We start from the raw sequence: 21,849 nt of genomic DNA, 5'->3' as shown, positions 1-21,849 counted from the left end.
CGAAACCTGTGTCAATTTTAATAATACATACTGAGACGTCAAATAGAGCATCTCACGCCCTAGATTGTAGAGATGTGACCAAAATTGTGGATTATACTGCCTTAAAAGTCCATATCGGATAATATATACACATTGGAGCTATATCTAAATTAGGACTGATTTTAATGAAATTTTGCGCACGTATTGGAACGTCAATTTAATCGTGTAATGTAAAATCGGGCGAAAATTGTAAATTATACAGCCTTAAAAGGCCATATCGGATGAACGATATAAAGCACCTCATGCAAAATTTTGTAAAGATCGGACCAAAATTGTGCCTTCTACAGCCTTAAAAAGCCGAATCGGATGAAAGATATAAATGGGAGCTATATCTAAATCTGAACCGATTTTTATGACATTTTGCACATACATTGAGACTTCACAAAAAACGATTCCACGTCAAATTTGGTAAAGATCGGACCAAAATTGTTGCTTCTACTGCTTTAAAAGTTCAAATCGGATGAAAGATATATATGGGAGCTATATCTTAATCTGAACCGATTTGGATGCAATTTTCCAGATTGTATTAATTCAGTAACAAATTAGTCCGTGCCAAATTTTGTGCAGATCAGTTGAAAATTGTAGCTACTACGGCCATTTAAGTGCAAATCGGGCGATACATATATATGGGAGCTATATCTAAATCTAGATCGATTTTTACGAATCGATCACACATATGGAGACGTCAAATAAAACAATCCATGCCAAATTTTCTAAAGATCGGTAAAAAGTTGTGGCTTCTACAGCCTTAAACGGCCATATCGGATGAAAGATATATATGGGAGCTATATCTAAATCTGGAACGATTTTCATGAAATTTTCCACACATATTAGAACGTCAAATGAAATACCCAATGCCAAATTTTGTGAAGATCGGACGAAAATTGTGGCTTCTACAGTCTTAAAAAGCCATATCGGATGAAAGATATATATGGGAGCTATATCCAAATCTGAACCGATTTGCGTTTGTCCTTGGGCCAAAAAAGTGACATGTGCAAAATTTCGTGACAATCGGACGACAAATACGACTTGCACTTTGATTACAAGAATACATGGACTCACAGACGGGCGTGGCTAAATCGAATCAGAAAGTGATTCTGAGTCGATCGGTATACTTATCAATGGGTCTAGCTCTTCTCCTTCTTAGCGTTGCAAACGAATGCACAAATCTATAATACCCTGTACCACAGTGATGGTGCAAAAAACTAGAAACACTTACTTCAAACAAACGAAAATATTTGTTGTATTTGAATAAAGTATTACCCAGTGTAAATCTGACGTAGTGGATAGTATTACATCGCAAAGTTGAAAGCGGTTACCATATTCGCTTTGTTTCAAAATACCGTCTATTACACCGATTCCGCAGTGTTACCGCTGTGGCTTTTTGAAAAGGACCCAAAAAAGGTATTTCAAAAAAAGTGCCAAATCCTTATTTTTTTTATGAAACGAAATCATAAAACTAAAAAAATCATTTAAATTGGATTAAAAATGCATATTAATAATAATACTACATAATATGTAATTTATACTTAAAATATATAATAGGAAAATTTAATTTTTTGAGATATCGTTCCAATATTTTAGAACAAGTTCCGCTTTTGGGATCCTATCTTCTACTTTCCTTTCCATCAAGTTTAAAGCAGAGCGCATGGATTCCCAAGTTACTACATTTTACCTTTTAGTTATCCTTTTTCCATTAGGGGGGAGAAAAGGTTGAAAAGGGGGTGGGATATGAATCTGCCCCATGCACCTATGGGCAAACACCTATGCCAGTAAGCGGCTTATTGTGCGCTCTAAATACCAAAATGTAACCTCGAAAAAGAAAATCTGTGTTAGGAGTTCCGTAATACTTACAAAATCCTAAATTTTTTTCCATACCACGTGTATTGTGTTTCCACCTATAACCGCTAAAGACGGCACAGGCAATGTTCCAATGTCTCATCATTGACAAGGTAACAAATAGCCTAAAACTATCGGCCCCTTTGCATTTTTGAGATATTAATTAACGATTTATTTTGGCTTCAATGTGTATGGGTAAAATAGTTTATTTCACGTAACAGTCACCAAACAACTAATCACTTCATTACCTCCGATATCCTATTGATGTCTTACTTGCGTAATTACACCATATTTTCTTGCACAGGTGCGAGTATTTGGCAGTTATTTTTCATTGAGACATATTGAAAACCTTAAGCTTCGTACTGCGATGTATTTTGCAACGATTTCTTGGCTTAGGCATGGGATTTGTCTAAATCACAATCAATTGCTCAGTGCCATCACTTTTGCATGATATGTTATAGGTTTTCCTGAAATATCGGACTAATCTGTAAATAGAAGCTAGCCGAGACTTAGCTTTCAAAGCCATCGACACGACTTCCAACTGAAGCACATATTGTATGAACAGTCGAATCCGAATAGTTGATCGCCGTTTAATTGAATTATAAATTATGTTGAAAAAGTCTCATTTCAATGATATCAGCACCGCTTAATTGAAACTATGGAATAGTTTCAGTTGTCGCCAGAGATGGCCTGTCTGAAACTTTGACGCATAGATTTCCGACTTATAATACATACATCAGAAACGTCAAGCCTAGCCAAAAAATATTAAGGAAATTGTACAACTAAAATTTTAGCACGTTGTTGTTGTAGCTGTTTGTTGTGATCTATCTTTCGTCTGCTTGATTCTGTTGAGTATCCAGATCCAGGAACTCTGCGACTTAGATGGGGTGCGTCAAGAGTGATCTGGGTCTGAGTCGAGTGGGTCTGGCTGGGCAGTTACACATGACTCGTGTGATCCCTAGTCGCAATCGGGACATACATTCTGCACGTAGGCATCAATCCTTGCTTTGCAGGAGTTGAGGCGGCTGCATCTGTCGCATCGTAATCTAGCCAGAACAACTCTGGATAGCCGAGGAGGCCAATTTCTTCAGGTGGAATGGGAGACGGTCGTTCTCCGAGGACTACATGCACCCGGAAGCTATGTACCGTATCTGCAACCGTGTTGTCTAGACTCGCTTGATCTTTCTAAATCATGTAGATCGACCTTAAGGCTTATAGGCGGGCAGGATCTTTGTCTCCTGATAGAGGTGGTCCACATGAGAACTGAGGGGACAGCTCGTCGCAGTTCGAAGGGCGGCATTCTGACAGATCTGAATATTATTCTACTGCGTGCCACAGAGCTGACGAGACCACACTGACGCTGCATAACTTACCATAGACCGGCCAATTGCTTCGTACGTGGTCAACAAGGCTTCTTTGTCGGCAGCCCAAGAGCTGCCGGCAAGTGACTTGAAGACCACAAAGATAACCCAGCTCCATCGTTTCAGGCGTGGCTGGAGGAACGGGTTGGCGATTTCCCCAAATAGTTTGTCATGGTTGACAGTTTCAAATAACTTCGATAGGTCCAGCACACGAGGACCGTCCTATCACATTGCCAGGGCTGATTGCAGCCGCGGTGATGGCATGCAAAGCAGTTATTGTGTTATGTAGTCCTCGAAATCCATGCTGATGCCTGCCGAATGGAAAATTCTCCAACAAGGCTCGGAAGGAGTAGTGCCTCAATCTTCTTGGTTACTGGTGATAGAAGGGAAATCGGTCTGTCCGACTCTCCCAAACTCGGGTTATTTCCAGGCTACAGTAGCGGGAATACTCTGCCCATTTTTCAGACATCGGGAATTAAAAGGCTACGTTCACTATGTCTCGGAATTTCTTTTCGGCAGAAGGCACATTTGAGGTGAGTGTCAGTCCACTGAGGCGGCCATTGGTGTACTCTCTGCAGCAGACCTAATCGGCCTTCTTCTGATTGATCGGATCTCACCTTCGGTCGAAGGTGAGAATAATGGGGAGGTAGTCTGATCTCAAAGAAATGACGGCTTGTCATACGTCAATCAGGAGATCAAGGGATGCAATTAAAATGTCTGCTGAGCTGCTGCACTTCCTCGTAACCCTAAAGGGGGCATCCTCATTCACCGTGCAAGACATATAGCCATCAAACTGCTGTGCCAAAGCTATGCCCCGCTGGTCGTCACCTAGGGGAGAATGTCATGAAACGTAATGCATATTAAAGTCTCCTAGAACCAGACGCTTGTGGCCAGACAGTAGCTCACTTATGGCAGGCTTGTAAACCTAGCCATTAACTGGGTCACAACTACCAACCGGCGGTATGTACACGTTGTATAGCTCTATCTTGATAGTGCCGGACTTGACTGCTGTCCCCATACATTCCATGTAGGGGCCACTAGCGCCAGGCGCAAGCGAGATGGGTCTATACTGCTCGGAATGGTGTATCACGAAGGCCAATCCCCACCTCCATTCACATTGTATCAGCAGTGTCTCCTAGATCGCTGCAACCAATATGTTTTTCCGACTCGTAAAATCCACTATCTCGTCGATCTTGCCTCTCAGACCATTGCAGTTCAATAGCAAGAAAGATACACTTCCCGGCATTGGCCTGGCAATCCCCACATCCATTCACATTGTATCACCATTGTCTCCTAGATCGCTGCAACCAATATGTTTTTCCGACTCGTAAAATCCACTATCTTGTTGATATTGCCTCTCAAACCATTGCAGTTTAATTGCAAGAAAGATACACTTCCCGGCATTGGCCAGGCAATATTGGCGCTGGAATGCTGCTGTTGCATATATTGCGGCATGGGAGAGGTTGTGGGGGTCACATAAGCTAACGACGAGGTCGAAGAAGGCGACGACGGCAACGCTTGTGACCCACTGCTGTCTATGTTCCCACAGTACCTTGCAACATATTCAATCATATACTCCCGTAGTGACGTAATACCAGAGCAAGATAGGAAATGTACCCACTCAACGCACCGGTTACACCTCATCGACACCGACCGATGAAGGGGGCGGTTATGGCAAACCAAACAGAACCAGGGTACGTTTTTATTTTTAATCCCGGTATGGACCAGGAGCGTGCGGAGCAGCCACTCCGGGATCTGACTCTTCCATGGCGAAAAAATTACGAACAGGTATACACGTACAACCGGCTGCCATGGGTTTGTTATATCCGTTTATGATGCTGAACGCTTGGTTTCGAATCTTGGCGAAAACATTAGAAACAAGAAAAAAGTGCTAAATCCGGCCGGGCCGAACCTTGGGTACCTATCACCATGGATTCCGTCAAAAAGACTCAAAAAGTTATATCGGTACTCAAGAAGCCTATATCACCATATTGACCGACTCGGATAAAACTTGGCACTGATCATAACATAGGGTTTTGGGCCAAATTTCAGTCAAATCAGATGAAATTTTAAACTTCTAAAGGCTCAAGAAATCAAATCTGGGGATCTGTTTATATTCGAATCATGCTCGGCATGGATGTTGAAAGTCATAACACAAGTATTTGTTCCAAATTTCAGGCATATCGGATGGAAATTGAGGCTTCTAAGGGCTCAAGAAGTCAAATCCATGGATCGGTTTATATGGGGTCTAGGGACATAGCCAGAAGGCCCTCGGGCCCGAGCCCCCACCAAAATGATTTTGGCTAAAGAAAAAATTTAAATTAAATTTCTTCTAAACAAAATTTCAGTTACATTTTTATACCCTCCACCATAGGATTCTGTTGTAACACCTGGAAATATGCGTCTAAGACCCCATGAAGTATATATGTTCTTAATCGTCATGACATTTTATGTCGATCTAGCCATGTCCGTCCGTCCGTCTGTCGAAAGAACGCTAAATTTCGAAAGAGTAAAGCTAGGCGCTTGAAATTTTGCACAAATACTTTTTATTAGTGTAGGTTGGTTGCGATTGTAAATGGGCCAATTCGGTTTATGTTTCGATATAGCTGCCATATAAATCGATTTTAGGTCTTGACTACTTGAGCGTCTAGAGGGCGCAATTCTTATCCCATTTGGCTGTAATTTTGCACATGGTGTTTTGCTGTCACTTCCAACAACTAAGTATGGTGCAAATCGGTTCATAACCTGATATAGCTGCCATATAAACTGACCTGGGATCGCGACTTCTTGAGCCTCTAGGGGCGCAATTCTCATCCGATTTGGCAGAAATTTTGCACAACTTCTCCCAAGACCTTCAACATACGTGTTCAATATGGTCTGAATCGATCAATATCTTGATACAGCTCCCATATAAACCGATCTGGGATCTTGACTTCTTGAGCCCCTACAAGGCGCAATTCTTATCCGAATGGACTGAAATATTACGTAATTATTTCTACAATGTTCAGCATTCAATTCATTTATAGTCTGAATCCGACTATAACTTGATTTAGCTCCGGAAGCATAACAGTTCTTTTTCATTATTCTTTGTTTGCCTAAAAGGAGATATCGCTGTATTTAACAGCTGTAGTTGTCAAATATGTATGTCATCAGACTCACTTACACATTTTCGCCCATTGTCATACAACAGGAACAGAAGAAGGAAGATGCCTTCTAGTTCCTATCGTTGAACCGTCCATATCGTTTAAAAAACCCCAACAACTTGCGAACGTTCACATCCGCTAAATCAGACAGGTTCTCAAAGAAATGAGAACCTACAGTGGAACTGCTTTTGACTGCCAGAGCGGTACACACACACGCGCAGAAGATGGAAATAAGATGTTCTATAGTCTTTTTTTCTTTGATGTCCTCAGCGCTTCTGCAAAAGTCGTTACTGGCAACCTTCAGTCTGTCAGCATGTTTTCCGATTAGACAGTGATCTGTCATGATGGACACAATGACTGAGTCGTCTGTTCTAGCCAGTGACAGCAAAGCGGTAGACCTCTTCGAGTCTAGATTAGGCCACATAAAATTGTTAAATGCTTACAGCCCCCCTATCTTTCCTTGCCCTTCGGGCCTGGTCCGGAAAAAGTAACCCAGAACAGGTGAATATTAAACTTTTCGGCCAACTCGTCGAGAGGTCTGTGACAGTCGAGGGCGGTATTTTTATACCCTCCACTATAAGATGGGGGGTTATACTAATTTCGTCATTCTGTTTGTAACTACTCGAAATATTCGTCTGAGACCCCATAAAGTATATATATTCTTGATCGTCGCGACACTTTATGTCGATCTAGCCATGTCCGTCCGTCTGTCCGTCCGTCCGTCTGTCTGTCAAAAGCACGCTAACTTCCGAAGGAGTAAAGCTAGCCGCTTGAAATTTTGCACAAATACTTCTTATTAGTGTAGATCGGTTGGTATTGTAAATGGGCCATATCGGTCCATGTTTTGATATAGCTGCCATATAAACCGATCTTGGGTCTTGACTTCTTGAGTCTCTAGAGTGCGCAATTCTTATCCGATTAGAATGAAATTTAGCACGACGTGTTTTGTTACGATATTCAACAACTGTGCCAAGTATAGTTCAAATCGGTCCATAACCTGATATAGCTGCCATATAAACCGATCTGGGATCTTGACTTCTTGAGCCTCTAGAGGTCGCAATTATTATCCGATTTGCCTGAAATTTTGTACGACGGATCCTCTCATGATCCCATCAACATACGTGTTTATCATGATCTGAATCGGTCTATAGCCCGATACAGCTCCCATATAAATCGATCTCTCTATTTTACTTCTTGAGCCCCCAAAGGGCGCAATTCTTATTCGAATTGGCTGACATTTTACACAGGTCTCCAACATGTAATAATATAATAATAGCAGAGCAACTCTTTTCTTATATCCTTTTTTGCCTAAGAAGAGATGCCGGGAGAAGAATTCGGCAAATGCGATCCATGGTGGAGGGTATGTAAGATTCGGCCCGGCCGAACTTAGCACGCTTTTACTTGTTTTCAATCATTGTTCTACATTTGTGTAGAAGTCTATGTACAATAACTTCTTTTACCAGGGATATCGTAATTCCAATCGGTTTTCTCAGGAATAGTGGTACAGTACTTTTTTTCAAAAAGAGGCTCAGCTAGGGTGGAATATCGGACAATGTATCAAGGATAGCACAGTGTCCGTAGCCGCCACATGACCAATGACAAAGCTCCCTTAGACTCACGGCAGTGGTCGCTGCAATTTGTCTAGCCACAATGTTCATGGGTATTAAATGTAGCATTAAATTCTGTGCATCAGATGATCCGGATGAGTATTGAACAATAGGTGGACTTTTGAAGCGCCGTCCACCAGACCACAACACCATTGTAGGTCTGACAACTTCAGTATATACCCAATGCATGACACGCGGTCTAAACCCCCAACTTTTGCCAATGGCTCTATTGCCGGTGTTTGGGGAAAGAGTAGCATTTCTTGCCTTTTCCAAAATGTTGCATTTGAAGTTCAATTTCCTGTCCAACAAAATACCCAGATATTTTGGGCTTTCTGTAAGAAGAGCATTCTCTCCTCCCAAGTAGACAGGTGCCACTGTGGGTAGCTTGTATCTCCTGCTGACAAGAATTACTTCTCTCTTGCATGGATTTACGCCTAGATCACTTTCGGTAGCCCACTTTGCTGTTGCACGTAAAGCTAGCCCACTTTGCTGTTGCACGTAAAGCTTCCTGAAGTATATCTCTTAGAGTGCTGGGAAACTTTCCCCCAACCGCAATAGCCACGTCATCAGCGCATGCGACCACTTTTGCACCTTTTTTTTGCAGAGACAATAATATATTGTTAGTTGCTATATTTCCAAGTAGAGGAGACAGTTCCTCTGCTAACTCATATTTGTAGATCCACAGATCCCAAGCCTGCCGTAATGCATCTTTTAGTAAGTAAGTTATAAATTAACTTTTATGCGGTAGATTTGATGCCTAGAAACTCCAAAACGTCGGTTTTGCATTATTGAAAGCTTCTTGAATTTCAAGAAATGCTACCGTTGTATATTTCTTGACAGCGAAAGAACCCGCTGTGTAGCTGCCTACGTCGTGAAGGGCTGTTTCTTTGGATTTGCCTTTACTATATGCATGCTGCTGTCGCGACAGGCGATCTTTCTTAGCTCAGCCTTATAGATGTCCCAATTGTGTGGTGCTCTTGTGGCTTTTGCTGTGTTGAAGAGTTTTCTGCAGTCCTTCCTTAGACCAACTAGCTCTGGGGTCCACCATGGCGGTCGCTGTTTGCCCCTTGCCTTGACACTAGGGCATACTGACACAAGCGAGTCATCCAGGGCCTTCGTGATCCGCTTGAAAGAAAGAACCCGCTGTGTTGCTGCCTACGTCGTGAAGGGCGGTTTCAGTGGATTTGCCTTTACTTTATGCATGCTGCTGTCGCGACAGGCGATCTTTCTTAGCTCAGTCTTATAGATGTCCCAATCGTGTGGTGCTCTTGTGGCTTTTGCTGTGTTGAAGAGTTTTCTGCAGTCCTTCCTTAAACCAACTAGCTCTGGGGTCCACCATGGCGGTCGCTGTTTGCCCCTGGCTTGACACTAGGGCATACTGACACAAGCGAGTCATAGAGGGCCTTCGTGATCCGCTTGACCATTATGTCTATATCCCTCGTAGATTCCACTTCCTTTTCAGGCCTTGAAGTGAGAGACGTGCAGAATTTGTGCCGAAATTTATCCCAATCCGCCTTTCTTCTGTTTAGCCACTTCTGTAGTATTTTCTCCAAGGCTGAAACTAATATAAAAATGATCAGAGAAGCTGTGGTCATCCAACACTTCCCAGTCGCATATTCTTCCACTTATATCTTCCGATACAAGGTAATATTTAGTACCCCTGCCTGTTCCTGGTAATAAAGGTCTTTTTAACCCCTTTACTACAAATCGGCAGATTGAAACTTATAATAAATTCAATAAGCAGCTCACCCCTTTCGTTGATATCCGAACTTCCTCATATCTGGTGATGTGCATTAGCATCACTTCCTACAATGAGGCTCTTCTTCCCTACAGAAGCGGCGTCAACCAGCAACTTAAGGTTTGAAGGCGGCATTTCTGAATTGTGTGCCATACTCGTATATAGGAAAGCCAGTCCACGAATTCTTAGTCCACGAACCCTTCTTCCACACACCCATGGTTCCTGGATAAGAATCTCGTCAAATCTCCCTGCCATCAGAAGGACCTTTAGAGCCGGCCTTACAATGGTGGAGATTTATATGTAGAAACTGCACCATAGTCATGATTCAAAACTTTCATCACTGTTGCGTTAATCTCGTCGTCTGATCCCACCAGGAGTTCATCCTCACAAGAGTCGTTAGATCTTGTCATGATGAGCTTCCGGACACTGTGGACGATTCCCCACTAGTTCACTAGCTGCTGCTGTCGAAGTACTTTTTGAGTTCCGTCTTTCCTCGCTGGGGCACACCTTGAGCCCAGTCCAACTGGATGACCCACCCACAGAGGGCTTGTCGGGTCCCCTTTCGAAGCCTTCCCCTCCTGTCTCGATTGTGGCAAGGGGATTTTTCGATAGTTCGTCAGGCAAGTGTTCAACAACAACTGCTGAGTCGTCTCCTTATTCACCAAACCCAACGCTTTTATAGACCTTCAGTTTCACCTTGCTGAATTCGTTGGATACAACTCCTTCAGACCTGTTGAGGTTTGCCAGACAGTCACCATCAGTCTCTTCCAATCTACCAGTCGGTGATTGAAAGATTGGGATTACATTCCCTTAGTCTGTCCAAGTAAGGATTCAGCATCAGAGGTAATCCAGAAGGTATATCTTAATTCTTGACTAAATCTAGAGCTGTACCTAGCCAGATCTCGCCAACCTTTTTTTAGCGCACAACGATACATTTCAATTGAGCGATGATCCCCGAAGACAATTAGTCTGTATCGGCCCCGATACCAGCCTGCATCATCACAAACTGGAGGGGACCCAGAAAATTCCGCAAGAACATCAGAGTATACTTATGACAGTCCATTGACTATCCCACTCCATTTATTCCTGGGTATACAGCCCGGTTCTTCTCCCTTGTCGACCACTGCCATCATCAAACTGTCCCTAGCGACGTTAGTAAAGGTTCTTAGTTCGAATCCCCGAGCCAACCAACCTCTTAAAGAGCGTGTTAATTTGCGAAAGGTCATTGAAGCCATGCGAAGAAAATAGGTTCAGCCATGTCCTTAAGACTCGAACCATTCATCAAAAGCACCTGCTGACCAGTCGGCTAGTGGAGCCTGTAGCAGCTGCTGCACCAGTCAAGGTTTTAATAGCAGGCAACATACTACGGTCTGATACCACCACCGCAACTGTTGGATCTTTGGAGTTCATTCTAAGCCTACACCTGAGCTTTAGATCTGCCGCTCCACTGGAAACAGGCGCAGGTCGTCAACAGCCTAATGAACTTTATGACCAAATGTCACTGCTGATGGGTCAGTTCCTGCACCCAATAGCGACCTAAATTTTCCAAAAAAAAAATCAGGTATCTTTACCAATTTCACAGTAACAGAAGAATTTTTTCTAATGTTCTAGCCAGGATTCGAACTCGAACATTCAGCACCATAGACGGACATGCTTACCTCTGCGCTACGGTAGCTTCCAATCATAAATTATTGAACATTTTATTTGTACGAATTCCCTAGGTTTGACGTTTCTGAAGTATGTGTTATAGGTCGGAAATGTATGTCGTATACATCAGAGTTTCCGACGATGGCAACCATTCATTGTTGCTCGAACGGCCCAGGTTCAAGTTACGGATGGCTCAGCTGGTTCATGTTTCATGACACGTTCAGTTTTTTTTTCGAGGCGAGTTTTATTTACAGTTTAGCCCGACATTTCAGGAAAGCATATAACATATCATACAGAAGTGGTAGCACTGAGCAATCGATTGTGATTAACTTGCTACCTAAAAATCGTTGCAAAATTCATCGCAGTCCGAATCTTTAGGTTTTCAATATATCTCAGAAAAAACTCGCGCCTGCGCAAGAATATACAGTGTAATTATGTGAGTAAAACATAAATAGGATATCGGAGGCAATGAAGTGATTAGTTGTTGGGTGCCTGATGCGAGTGAAGCCTGAATAACTCGTTAATTAATATCCCAAAACTGCTAAGGGGTCGATTATTTTAAGCCATTTTTTTACTTTGTAAATGCTACTGTCGTTCGTCATACGTAATGCCTATGGACAAATATTTTTTGAACATGCTTTTGGTAGACAGCCTTATACAAAACTTTTGACTGTTGCATTTTTATTTTCCCAGACATCGTTAATTATTAATTTTGCAGTAAATATTTTAGTTTTATTTAAGTGGTTGTGAGTGGATTGTCAAATAAAACACTAGAAGTGGTAAATCATGGATGTGAGAAATTTGTATATGCTTAAAGTCATTGGAAAAACACTTTTTTCTCCCAAAAGTGTATATCTTCAGAGTGTAGAAATCTTTGATGTCGTCGTCATGCGCACGTTCTCTTTTTTTTTTTTTGTGTCATACAACACACTTGTGTGTAAATTTAAAAAGTCAAAAGTCTTACCCGTGCATGTGTAAACGATATACTTATACTCAATTGCACAAGCCTAATCAAATAAAACATTAATATGATGAAAAACGTAATCGGTTTTCCGAAATCGAAAACGTTTGTATCTGTTGTTAAATTGAATATGTTCAGTGCTGATGGTAACTTTGAAGTGACCCTTGCGACGAAAGCCACCATTTACTCAGAAGGATTAGTTGAATGGAAACCACCGGCCATTTACAAGTCATCGTGCGAAATAGACGTAGAGTATTTCCCATTTGACGAACAGACTTGCGTTTTGAAATTTGGAAGTTGGACATATGATGGCTTTAAGGTAGGTTGCATATAAAAGAACGGAGTTTTATAAAAATTCTCAGTTCAATTCACGTCAAACTCATGCCTGATTTATGTTTTTAATTGTATATTAATATATTCCAAAAATTAAACCTATGAATGCAAATGGATTTTTTGTACTTTGTATATTTTAACTTCTATCATTACCAAACATTAATGTACATTAACACAAACACATGCGGTATACACAATGGAATTTATAACAATTGTAAATATAACAATAATATAATTGTCACATGTACATATGCATAGTATACGTAGTTATATACATTATATATATATATATCACCCAAGTGGGTGATGATTTCAGAAGATCCAAATATTGAATACAAATATGTTGTTCCTGCATTCCTTCCCTATCTGATCATAATGGGGCGTCGAGATTGAAATTTTTCCTCCTACACTAAACCTATACTCGAAACCACAGATATCACCAATACAAAATATGTAACAGATGATTTGTTCTCCCAGAGAATGAGTAGTGCAAGATATCTGAAGTGAAAAACGCCGGTGTGTTGATGTTTAATAAAGTTGCTATCATATGTCATATGTACTGTCCACTTTCGCATGCTTGAAAGTTGTATGCCTTATTCAAGGCATATTCAACATTAAAAGTGGATAACAGATGTGGATACGTATTTTTTTTTTTTTCGTCTAACAATTATGTGAAATTACATATGAATGGAAAATGCGACTGTACACAAGCAAAATAAATTTCATCTGATAACAACTTGAATGCAAATACATTTTATCAATACAAATAAGATTTTGTTTTGTGTGGCACCGATTATCCGGGATGGACGGGACCAAAAGCATTCCGGATATTCGAATTTCCCCGTTAATCGAGTTAAATTTTTCTACTCGTTTTTGTCCTTTATTTACAATTGGAGTATACTCAATACATTACAAAGAAATATGGCCAATAGTAAAAAGTTCAGAGTGAACATTGGGCATCAACAAGCTCCCCCTCCTTCTAACTCTATCGTTGGCCATTGCCTTGGCTTGATTTTATTAAATACCCACACTTATAAAATATCTTATATGTATATATTTTATTTTTCTTTCTCGAAAACTAGCCTTCTAAAGTGATTTGTATTTTCTTCTTAACCTTTGTGGTTTCTGCCAAAAGCTTTTCTTCAACACGGTACATTTTAATTTTGTCTTGTTCTGTAATGTTCGGGGGTGCAGCATTTTACAAAAAGTTAAACAAGGTGCTGGGCAAAAGTTAAACTAGGTGCTGGATGCGTTTATGACATCTTGTAATGACGTTTTTGGTACAATTATATCATCTTCATCAGAATGTCAGAATGAGGAGAACTAATTTCAATATCCGTTTCATCATTGTTATTTACCATTCGTATAAATTCCTCATGAGTTGGAAATGAGGGTACATCGTTATCGCAGTTAAGACAAATTTCTACATCCTCAACGTTGAAATTATCCTCTATAATTACTGTTGGTGTTTCGTGACCATCTTTTACATTTAAGTTTTTGGCTCTTAACACTTCATATTGCACCCTGATGCATTGGCTGAATCAATGAAGTACAATTTGGTAGGAGACACTTTATAATAACATTCTTTGCAGTGCTAGACAATTATCCAAGAGCAGCTGTATTTTACTATCTGAATTTAGGCCATTTTCTGCTACAAAATTTTTTTTCAAATCATTCCAGGAATAACGTGTGTAGCCTAAGCTATTTTGTTATCCTTGAAAATTACTTGAAGTTCTCGAACACGAAACGAGCACTTTTTCCTATAACAAATGGTTAACATTGGCGCGAACCAATACAGTGGTTCTTTCCTCTGAATTTTTATGACCATCTATAACATTTTCATTGTGGCAGTCCATACTGTTTTCAGGGAAATGCTTCTATAAAAGTCTTGTTTCATCTTCATTTCAGCATTGGAGTTTTGTAAGGTTTCCCCTTGAAATGTATTCCTCCAAACCATCCACAAAAATTATGGCAGATGCATAATCGGCAGATATCTTTTTTCCTCCATCCTTGTGCATTCCATGTCTTGTTTTTAATTCTCCAACCAACGAAGGGAATATTCACATCCTAAACTTGAACTATTATTTGGTTTTAAATGGAAATATATAGCCTTTCCGATTATCATTACACTGATAATTGGGGCCCCTTTTTAAAGTTCTTGCCGGTACCACTCATATCATGCAAAATCAACCTTTGGATCTTGTGCACTCTTCAATGTTTTCGAGTTTGGAAGCTAATAACTGAATCACTTTCGAATCAATTTTTTAATATTTTATTTATCTTTCAATAAATCGTAAACTGTTTGCTTTCCAACACCATATTTTTGTGGTAATATTTGAACAGAAACATTTCTTTTGGAATATTCGTTGACTAGATTATATTTCTTTTGCATTGTCAATATTTTTCTTTGAAGAAGCATTCAAGTGTTTGGGCTTTCTTAAGCGGTGCAAGAAATATTTCACCTCTTCTGATCTCTCTCTATATCTATACTACCTACATCAGGCCGAGGAGGGAATATAACTCTCATATACAGGGTGGCTGATGAAAGCCGCTACCAAAAAAAAATGTAATAACTTTTTTTCTATTTAATAATAATAATTTAATAATTAATTTAATTAATTAATTAATTAATTTAATTAATAATAATTTAATAATTAATTTAATAATTTAATTTAACATGAATAAAAGAAAAATGTATTCCATACACCGAAAAAAAAATGTAGCAATATTCATCATTGTAGCAATATTCATCAGCCACCCTGTATGGGCAGGAGCTCCAAAATCATCCTTGGAGCTACTTGAACCCGGTCAACGGAGAGCGATGGTGTTAATTGGGGACAGTAGGGTATCCGACGCTATTGCTTCTCTTGAACATCGTAGGAATGTGGGTAGCGTTGTATTGCTCTATCGTTATTTTCATGGCGTGTGTTCCAGGGATATTCGTCTTCTTATTCCTGACGTTAGGATGTTCACCAGGAATACAAGACTTGCCAGGAACTCACCCCCGTTGGTAATTGATTGGCCAGTCGACCGAACCATGCATTACCGTGATAATTCATTTTTCGCCCGAACCATTCGTATGTGGAATCGACTTCCGGCTAATGTCTTTCTCACCGACATTGACGTTCAGAAATTTAAGACTAATATCAATAAACGCTACTGCCTCTTTTCCCCTCCAACCCTTAACTTTTCTCCAACGCAATGCACTGCATATATAGGAAACATCCCCTGCGTATTAGTTACATGAAAAAAAAAATAATGAAAAAACATCACAGGGTATTCGACAAAAAGACATATGTTTTGCAATCCCGATTATCGAGGTAATCACAGTTAATAAATTTAAAAAAATATTTTTTTTTTCGTAATCGATCCCGGATAATTATTGCTCCCGTACAATCGAATCACGGATAATCGATGTTACACAGTGTTTTCGATTTGTCATTGTACTTATTCTAAGTTTTTTGAAATTTGAAATAATTTTGAATTCACGAATAATAATCAAAAATAAGCATTATATTAATCTTGGAATATTGAGACCATTTTAATCTGAATTTTACTTACATTTCTTAGGAGAACTCACCAAGTTAATACTGCGTGGGAGTTGAGGGAAAAAATAAATTTGTGACTGACTGCTTACCTTATCTCTAGTTTTGCATTGTGATGCTTTTATTACGATTAGGTTTGACTATGGTGCCAGTCTGTTTAATAGAATCACTTAAACAATTTAAGCCCATTGCGATATCACAGTTTTTAATTCGTAGTGACAGATAAAAATTTCTGGTGGGAATAAAACCCTTGACCCTGGCACCGTTAACCCGCTCACACTACCTACTCGGCTACCGGCGCGTTCGTTATTTGAGATTAAATGAGTTGGCTTTTTTCCCGTAAAGATCTAAAAGGATTTTTTTATGTATATTTTTATTTAACGATGAAAAAGGCGTTTCAACCGAAGTGGAAAGTTGTTTCGTTTTTCCCCTTTAAAATCAAACAAATGTCGCCAGCATTAGAACAGAAAAGCTGCTGAAAATGTTTCTGATGTTCTCGCCGGGATTGGAACTCAGGCGCCCAGCGTCTTAAGCGCACATGCTTGCATCTAGACTACGTTGGCCTCCTCCACTATCTCATTACTTTTGGCAAAATTTGAATAAAAGTAGAGTTTTAAAATAGTAATAGCGACAAAATGACTTTGCTACTGCGAATCACGAACATAGTACCAGCCATAAAAATTGGCTTTGCCAAAATTACATGTATTTACATTCAAAATGTCTTTTTAAGCTTATCACAGTCCCAATCGATGTTCTAACTACTCTGCTGCTACTAATAAATATAATATGATAAGCAAATTTTTAATTCAATGCCAATCACCTTCACCCCAATCTACGCAATTATAACACTTTTGGAAAAAACGTTTGTGTACGATTCTGAAAAATTTGATAAATTTGATTCCTCTGATATCAACAATACAAGTAGAAAGGCGGGTATATATGTAAACCACCTTTCGTCAAAATCCGGGGAAAAATGCATACCTTATGCCTCATAGCAGCTATATCGAAATATGTTACGATTTGGATCAAATACTAACTAGTAAATGTCATTGTTCAATTGTGAATAACAAAATAATGGTCTTTTTAGCAGCTATATCTAAAAATAAACCGATCTGGACCATATACGACACGGATGTCGAAAGTCTAACATAACACTGTAACACTGTGTCAAATTTCGGCGACATGGGCCCAAAGCCTTAAATCGGGAGATCGGTCTATGTGGCAGCTATATCCAAATCCGAACCAATCTAGGTCATATTGAAGAAGGATGTCGAAGGGCCTAACATAACTCACTGTCCCAAATTTTGGCAAAATCTGACTATAAATGCGCCTATATATAAATGCGAGACCTTCAATCGAGAGATCGGTCTGGGCCAAATTGCAAAAAGTTGTCGAGAAGCCAAACGCAACTCACTGTCCCAAATTTCGGCGAAATCGGATAATAAATGCACCTTTTATGGGCCCAAAGCCTTGAGTCGAGAGATCGGTCTATATGGCAGCTATATCCAAATCTGAACCGATCTGTGCCATATTGCAAAAGTATGTTGAGGGGCCTAACATAACTCACTGTCCCAAATTTTGGCAAAATCGGACAATAAATGCGCTTTTTTAGGGGCAAGACCTTAAATCGAGAGATCGTTCCATATCCAAATTTAGATCGATCTGAGCCAAATTGAAAACGAATGTCGAAGGGCCTAACAAAACTCACTGTCCCAAACTTCAGCAAAATCGGATAATAAATGTGGCTTTAATGGACCTAAGACCCTAAATCGGCGGATCGGTCTATAAGACAGCTATATCGAAATCTGGACCGATCTGAGCCAAATTGAAGAAGGAAGTCGAAGGGCCAAACACAACTTACTGTTCCAAGTTTAAGCAAAATCAGATAATAAATGTGGCTTTTATGGGCCTAAGACTCTAAATCGTCGGATCGGTCTGTATGGGGGCTTTATCAAGATAGAGTCCGATATAGCTTATATTCGAACTTTACCTGGGATGGGAATAAAAACATATATCGGAAAGTTCTCCCACATTAAAATTTTTTTTTTTTTATAGTTGAAAAATGGTTGCGAATATGAATCCGCCCCGTGCATGGTGGCGGACATACACCTAAGCCAGTAATTGGCTTGTTGTACACTCTAAATATTAAAAAGTAACCTTGAGAAAAAATCTATGTCAGCCACGTGGCCAATGTGGGGCTCAAATGAAAAGTATTGGGGAGTAGAGAATGAAATTGATAGCCATTTTCGGGTCCAATTTTCTGACGGTCTACCCCTTCCCAAAAACACCCCACAAACAACAACTATTTATTGACCACCTTAATATGGGGCTCAAGTAAAAGTATTTGGAAGTAGAAAGAGTACAAATTTACCAATTAAATGAATGATATTTGAGATTAGAAAACGAATATGATAACCAATTACGGGGTCAAGTGTTTGGGGTGCGTCTCATCCCATAAACTTTCCTCTAACCAATGGCAAAATGGGGTTAAATTAAATGGTATTTGAGAGAAGAGCACGATGCCGATATTTTTTTCAGGCCCAAGTGTCTGGGGACCAACTCACCCCTAACACTCCAATAAATCGAACATACATAGGCAATATGGGACTCAAATGAAAGGTATTTGGGAGTAGATCACGAAATTCATATCCACTTTCGGGACCACATTTCGGAGGTCTTTAATTGTCGAAAATAAATATTTAAAGGATGATTTTGTTCCATATAAAGTAAAAGGAGGCGCAACGGAGCGAGCCCAGTTCAGCTAGTTTTTGATATTTAAGAACGCAAATGTTTAAATCGATCATAATTTATAAAAAAAAAATGGAATTAATATTTGTAGAAAAGTGGTGTAACATCCATTAAGTACGAGATGTAATTTCATTCGATACGAGTTCGCTCTCGATCACGTATGCGGTAGTTTGGCCCTATACCTTATTCTTTTTACATTTCAGTAGGGCCTTGTCTTCTCACGATCCAGATCTCCCCATAGGATTTTCGTCGTACACGCCCTTAACTCCAACTACGTCGACCCGAGAGACTTCGGGTTATCCAATTTTATTAAAGGTAGTTCACTGCCAAATCGTCTGTTTTTTCATTTCCCTTATTAATCGGCTTCTTACACTTCAAAACTTGTCGTGACCTTACTGTCCTGATTGTTATTGCCCCAATGGGCAGTTTACTGTCCATAAAGAGGTTCAGACACGACGTCCTCGACCTCACGCATTCCTTGATCGTCCGGATGTTCGCCTGCAGGACAGTATCATAGACAAAATTGCAATTTTTGCCGATAAACATTCCACTAAGGAACAGGGGCAGTCAGTCGAAAACAGATCTCAGTCCATTAGTTTTAGACCCCCAGGCCAACTCTGTCCTCCAGCTTTAATCCATCTGCGTAGCATGATCTTGTAGATGGCAATACCAGGGTTCCATTAATTCAAGACTGTGCCGATGGCAGCAGTGCCGCGCACTAGACCTCAAGTGTTTTCATGTTCTATAAACCTGTTAGACAATCCTAACGTTGCATCTTTTCTCCAACGCAGTCCACCAAACTACTGAGACGTTAGTATTGATCTAATCATACTCCAGTAGAGCCAGTGGCTATCTTCTGATTCAGGCCCCATTTCGGGCCGTAGTGGCGACAAAATGCTCCCCTGTACAACTTTCCTTTATAATTATGTTATAGGACCCAGACTCCTTAGCATACGGTTTATACAGTCTCTAAGGACCTCGTCCACGCGGTACTGATCTAAGGATTGAATCAGTGTATCGGTCCACACGTTGTTAAAGCCCCTTCGATGTCAATGCATACCGCCAGTGTGTACGTTTTGGCATCAAAGGATTTTTCTATTTTACGGACAACGTCGTTGAGGGCAGTCTCCAGCAATCTTTCCTTGACATAGGAATGCTGTTTGTGTTAAGGTAGTTTGCTGTATGTCCTATCATTTATCATGGTATCCTCAATACGTTCAATGGTTTTAAGTAGAAAAGACGTAAGGCTTATAGGTCTGTAGGCCTTTGGTATCGAATAAATTGCCTTGCCGGGCTTGGGTATAAATACTACCCTCGCCTTCTGCCAGGCAACCTGTAAAAAGAGTGCGCAGATGAGGCGTCAGATAGTCCGTCTCCTTCTGTAGTAAGCCCGGAAATATATTCAGGTCATGCCATCATTAACGCTGTATTGGAAAAGGCAACCACCATTGCATACGTTGCTATGGCACTTTCAACACAAGCTTTATGACGCCAAGATGGACCTTCAAATTGTTGTGATAAGGAATTTTTATAAATTTCATGAGGAATGCTTAAGTGGTGGTATAGCGCAGAGGTATTCATGCCCCCCTATGACGCCGAACGCCTGGGTTCAATTCCGGCCTGAACATCAGAAAAATGTTCAGCTAATCTGGCCACATTTATGAGGTTTCCTGTCATGTTAAAACTTCTCTTCTCGCTATGCGGCACGGCATTCGGACTCGGCATAAGGAGGCCCTTTATCATTGTGCTTAAACTTTAATCGGACTGCACTCAATAATATAAGAGAGAAACATCCCATATTCCTTATCGGAATGTTCATGGGAAATTTAGTAGTAGTAGTAGCAAACAATTCTCTTAATAGTGACATACTCGTTTTCGTCCAGCTTGCAACCCACCGACTTATAGTAGTGGTAAAGACAAAAGTTGGTCATATTGAGAAAAGTTGATTGGAATCCGAAAATTTAAATTACTTTCACACATTTTTGTCATTTGAGTCAATAAAAAATATTTTCACGCAAAAAATATGTTGTCGTTTGGATTGGTAACACTTAGTATCAGCTACCCTGGCATTTATTAACCGATCTTCGCAAAATTGCTCTACGCATATCAAAATTGCTCCCATAAATATCGTATAATAACGTTCTTGTCATTTGTCAACCTATCGTCATGAATTTGGGCAAGGAAGATTTTCTTATGTCTCTTGAGATTATTGGTGGATTGCGTAGAATTAGGTTCATATTTAGATATAGCTCCCGTATATACATGTATGTTTGCGCCATTTTCGCTTTTATAGCCCTTGCTATCACATTTATTAACCGATCTTCTGAAAATGTTGTGCAATGTCGTCTTCTATGACTTCAAGTTTAAGCTCAATGATAAGAGACCTCCTTTTTAATGCAGAGTCCGAATGGTGTGCAGAAGTGCGATTTTTCTTTGGGCAGAAGCTTTGTCAAATGGCACAGTATCTCACATTTGTCACCAGCATTAGGAGGGGAAGATTTTTTTCGGATGTTCTCGTCAGGGGATGTCCATATAGCTATATGTTTGACTAATTTTAAATAATATTACAATAATGCAGTAATTTTTGACCGATCTTTACGAAATTTGGCAAATAATACCATCTTTTGTTGATATTTGTGAATTTTATGAAAATCGTTTCAGATTAAGATATAGCTCTCATACATATGGACATATATACGCATCGCTCGACTTGCACTTAAAGATTCGAATTAATTACAATTTCGTACTAATTCTCTCGAAATTTGGTACGGATTGTTTATTACCCATTGTTTCATTACACCAACGCTGAAGTCCATCAAAATCGGTTCAGAATTAGATATAGTGTACATATATATTGACAACGCCTAATTTACACTTGGCAATGAGAA

General features: G+C 39.9%; 1 protein-coding gene across 1 annotated transcript in view; it reads left to right on the top strand.

The window, feature by feature from the left end:
* LOC106084234 (acetylcholine receptor subunit alpha-like) overlaps positions 1-21,849 on the top strand; it is a 245,542-nt gene that overhangs the window by 56,271 nt on the left and 167,422 nt on the right. The window contains exon 4 of the mRNA XM_059361670.1: positions 12,474-12,654. Within this exon, the coding sequence (XP_059217653.1) occupies positions 12,474-12,654 (181 nt within the window). The remainder of the gene's footprint in view (positions 1-12,473; positions 12,655-21,849) is intronic.

The sequence above is a fragment of the Stomoxys calcitrans genome, chromosome 2 (genome assembly GCF_963082655.1).
Source record: "Stomoxys calcitrans chromosome 2, idStoCalc2.1, whole genome shotgun sequence".
NCBI classification, from domain to species: Eukaryota; Metazoa; Arthropoda; class Insecta; order Diptera; family Muscidae; genus Stomoxys; species Stomoxys calcitrans.
The sequence above is the reverse complement of the archived record's forward strand: the minus strand, read 5'-3'. Positions and strand labels throughout refer to the sequence as shown.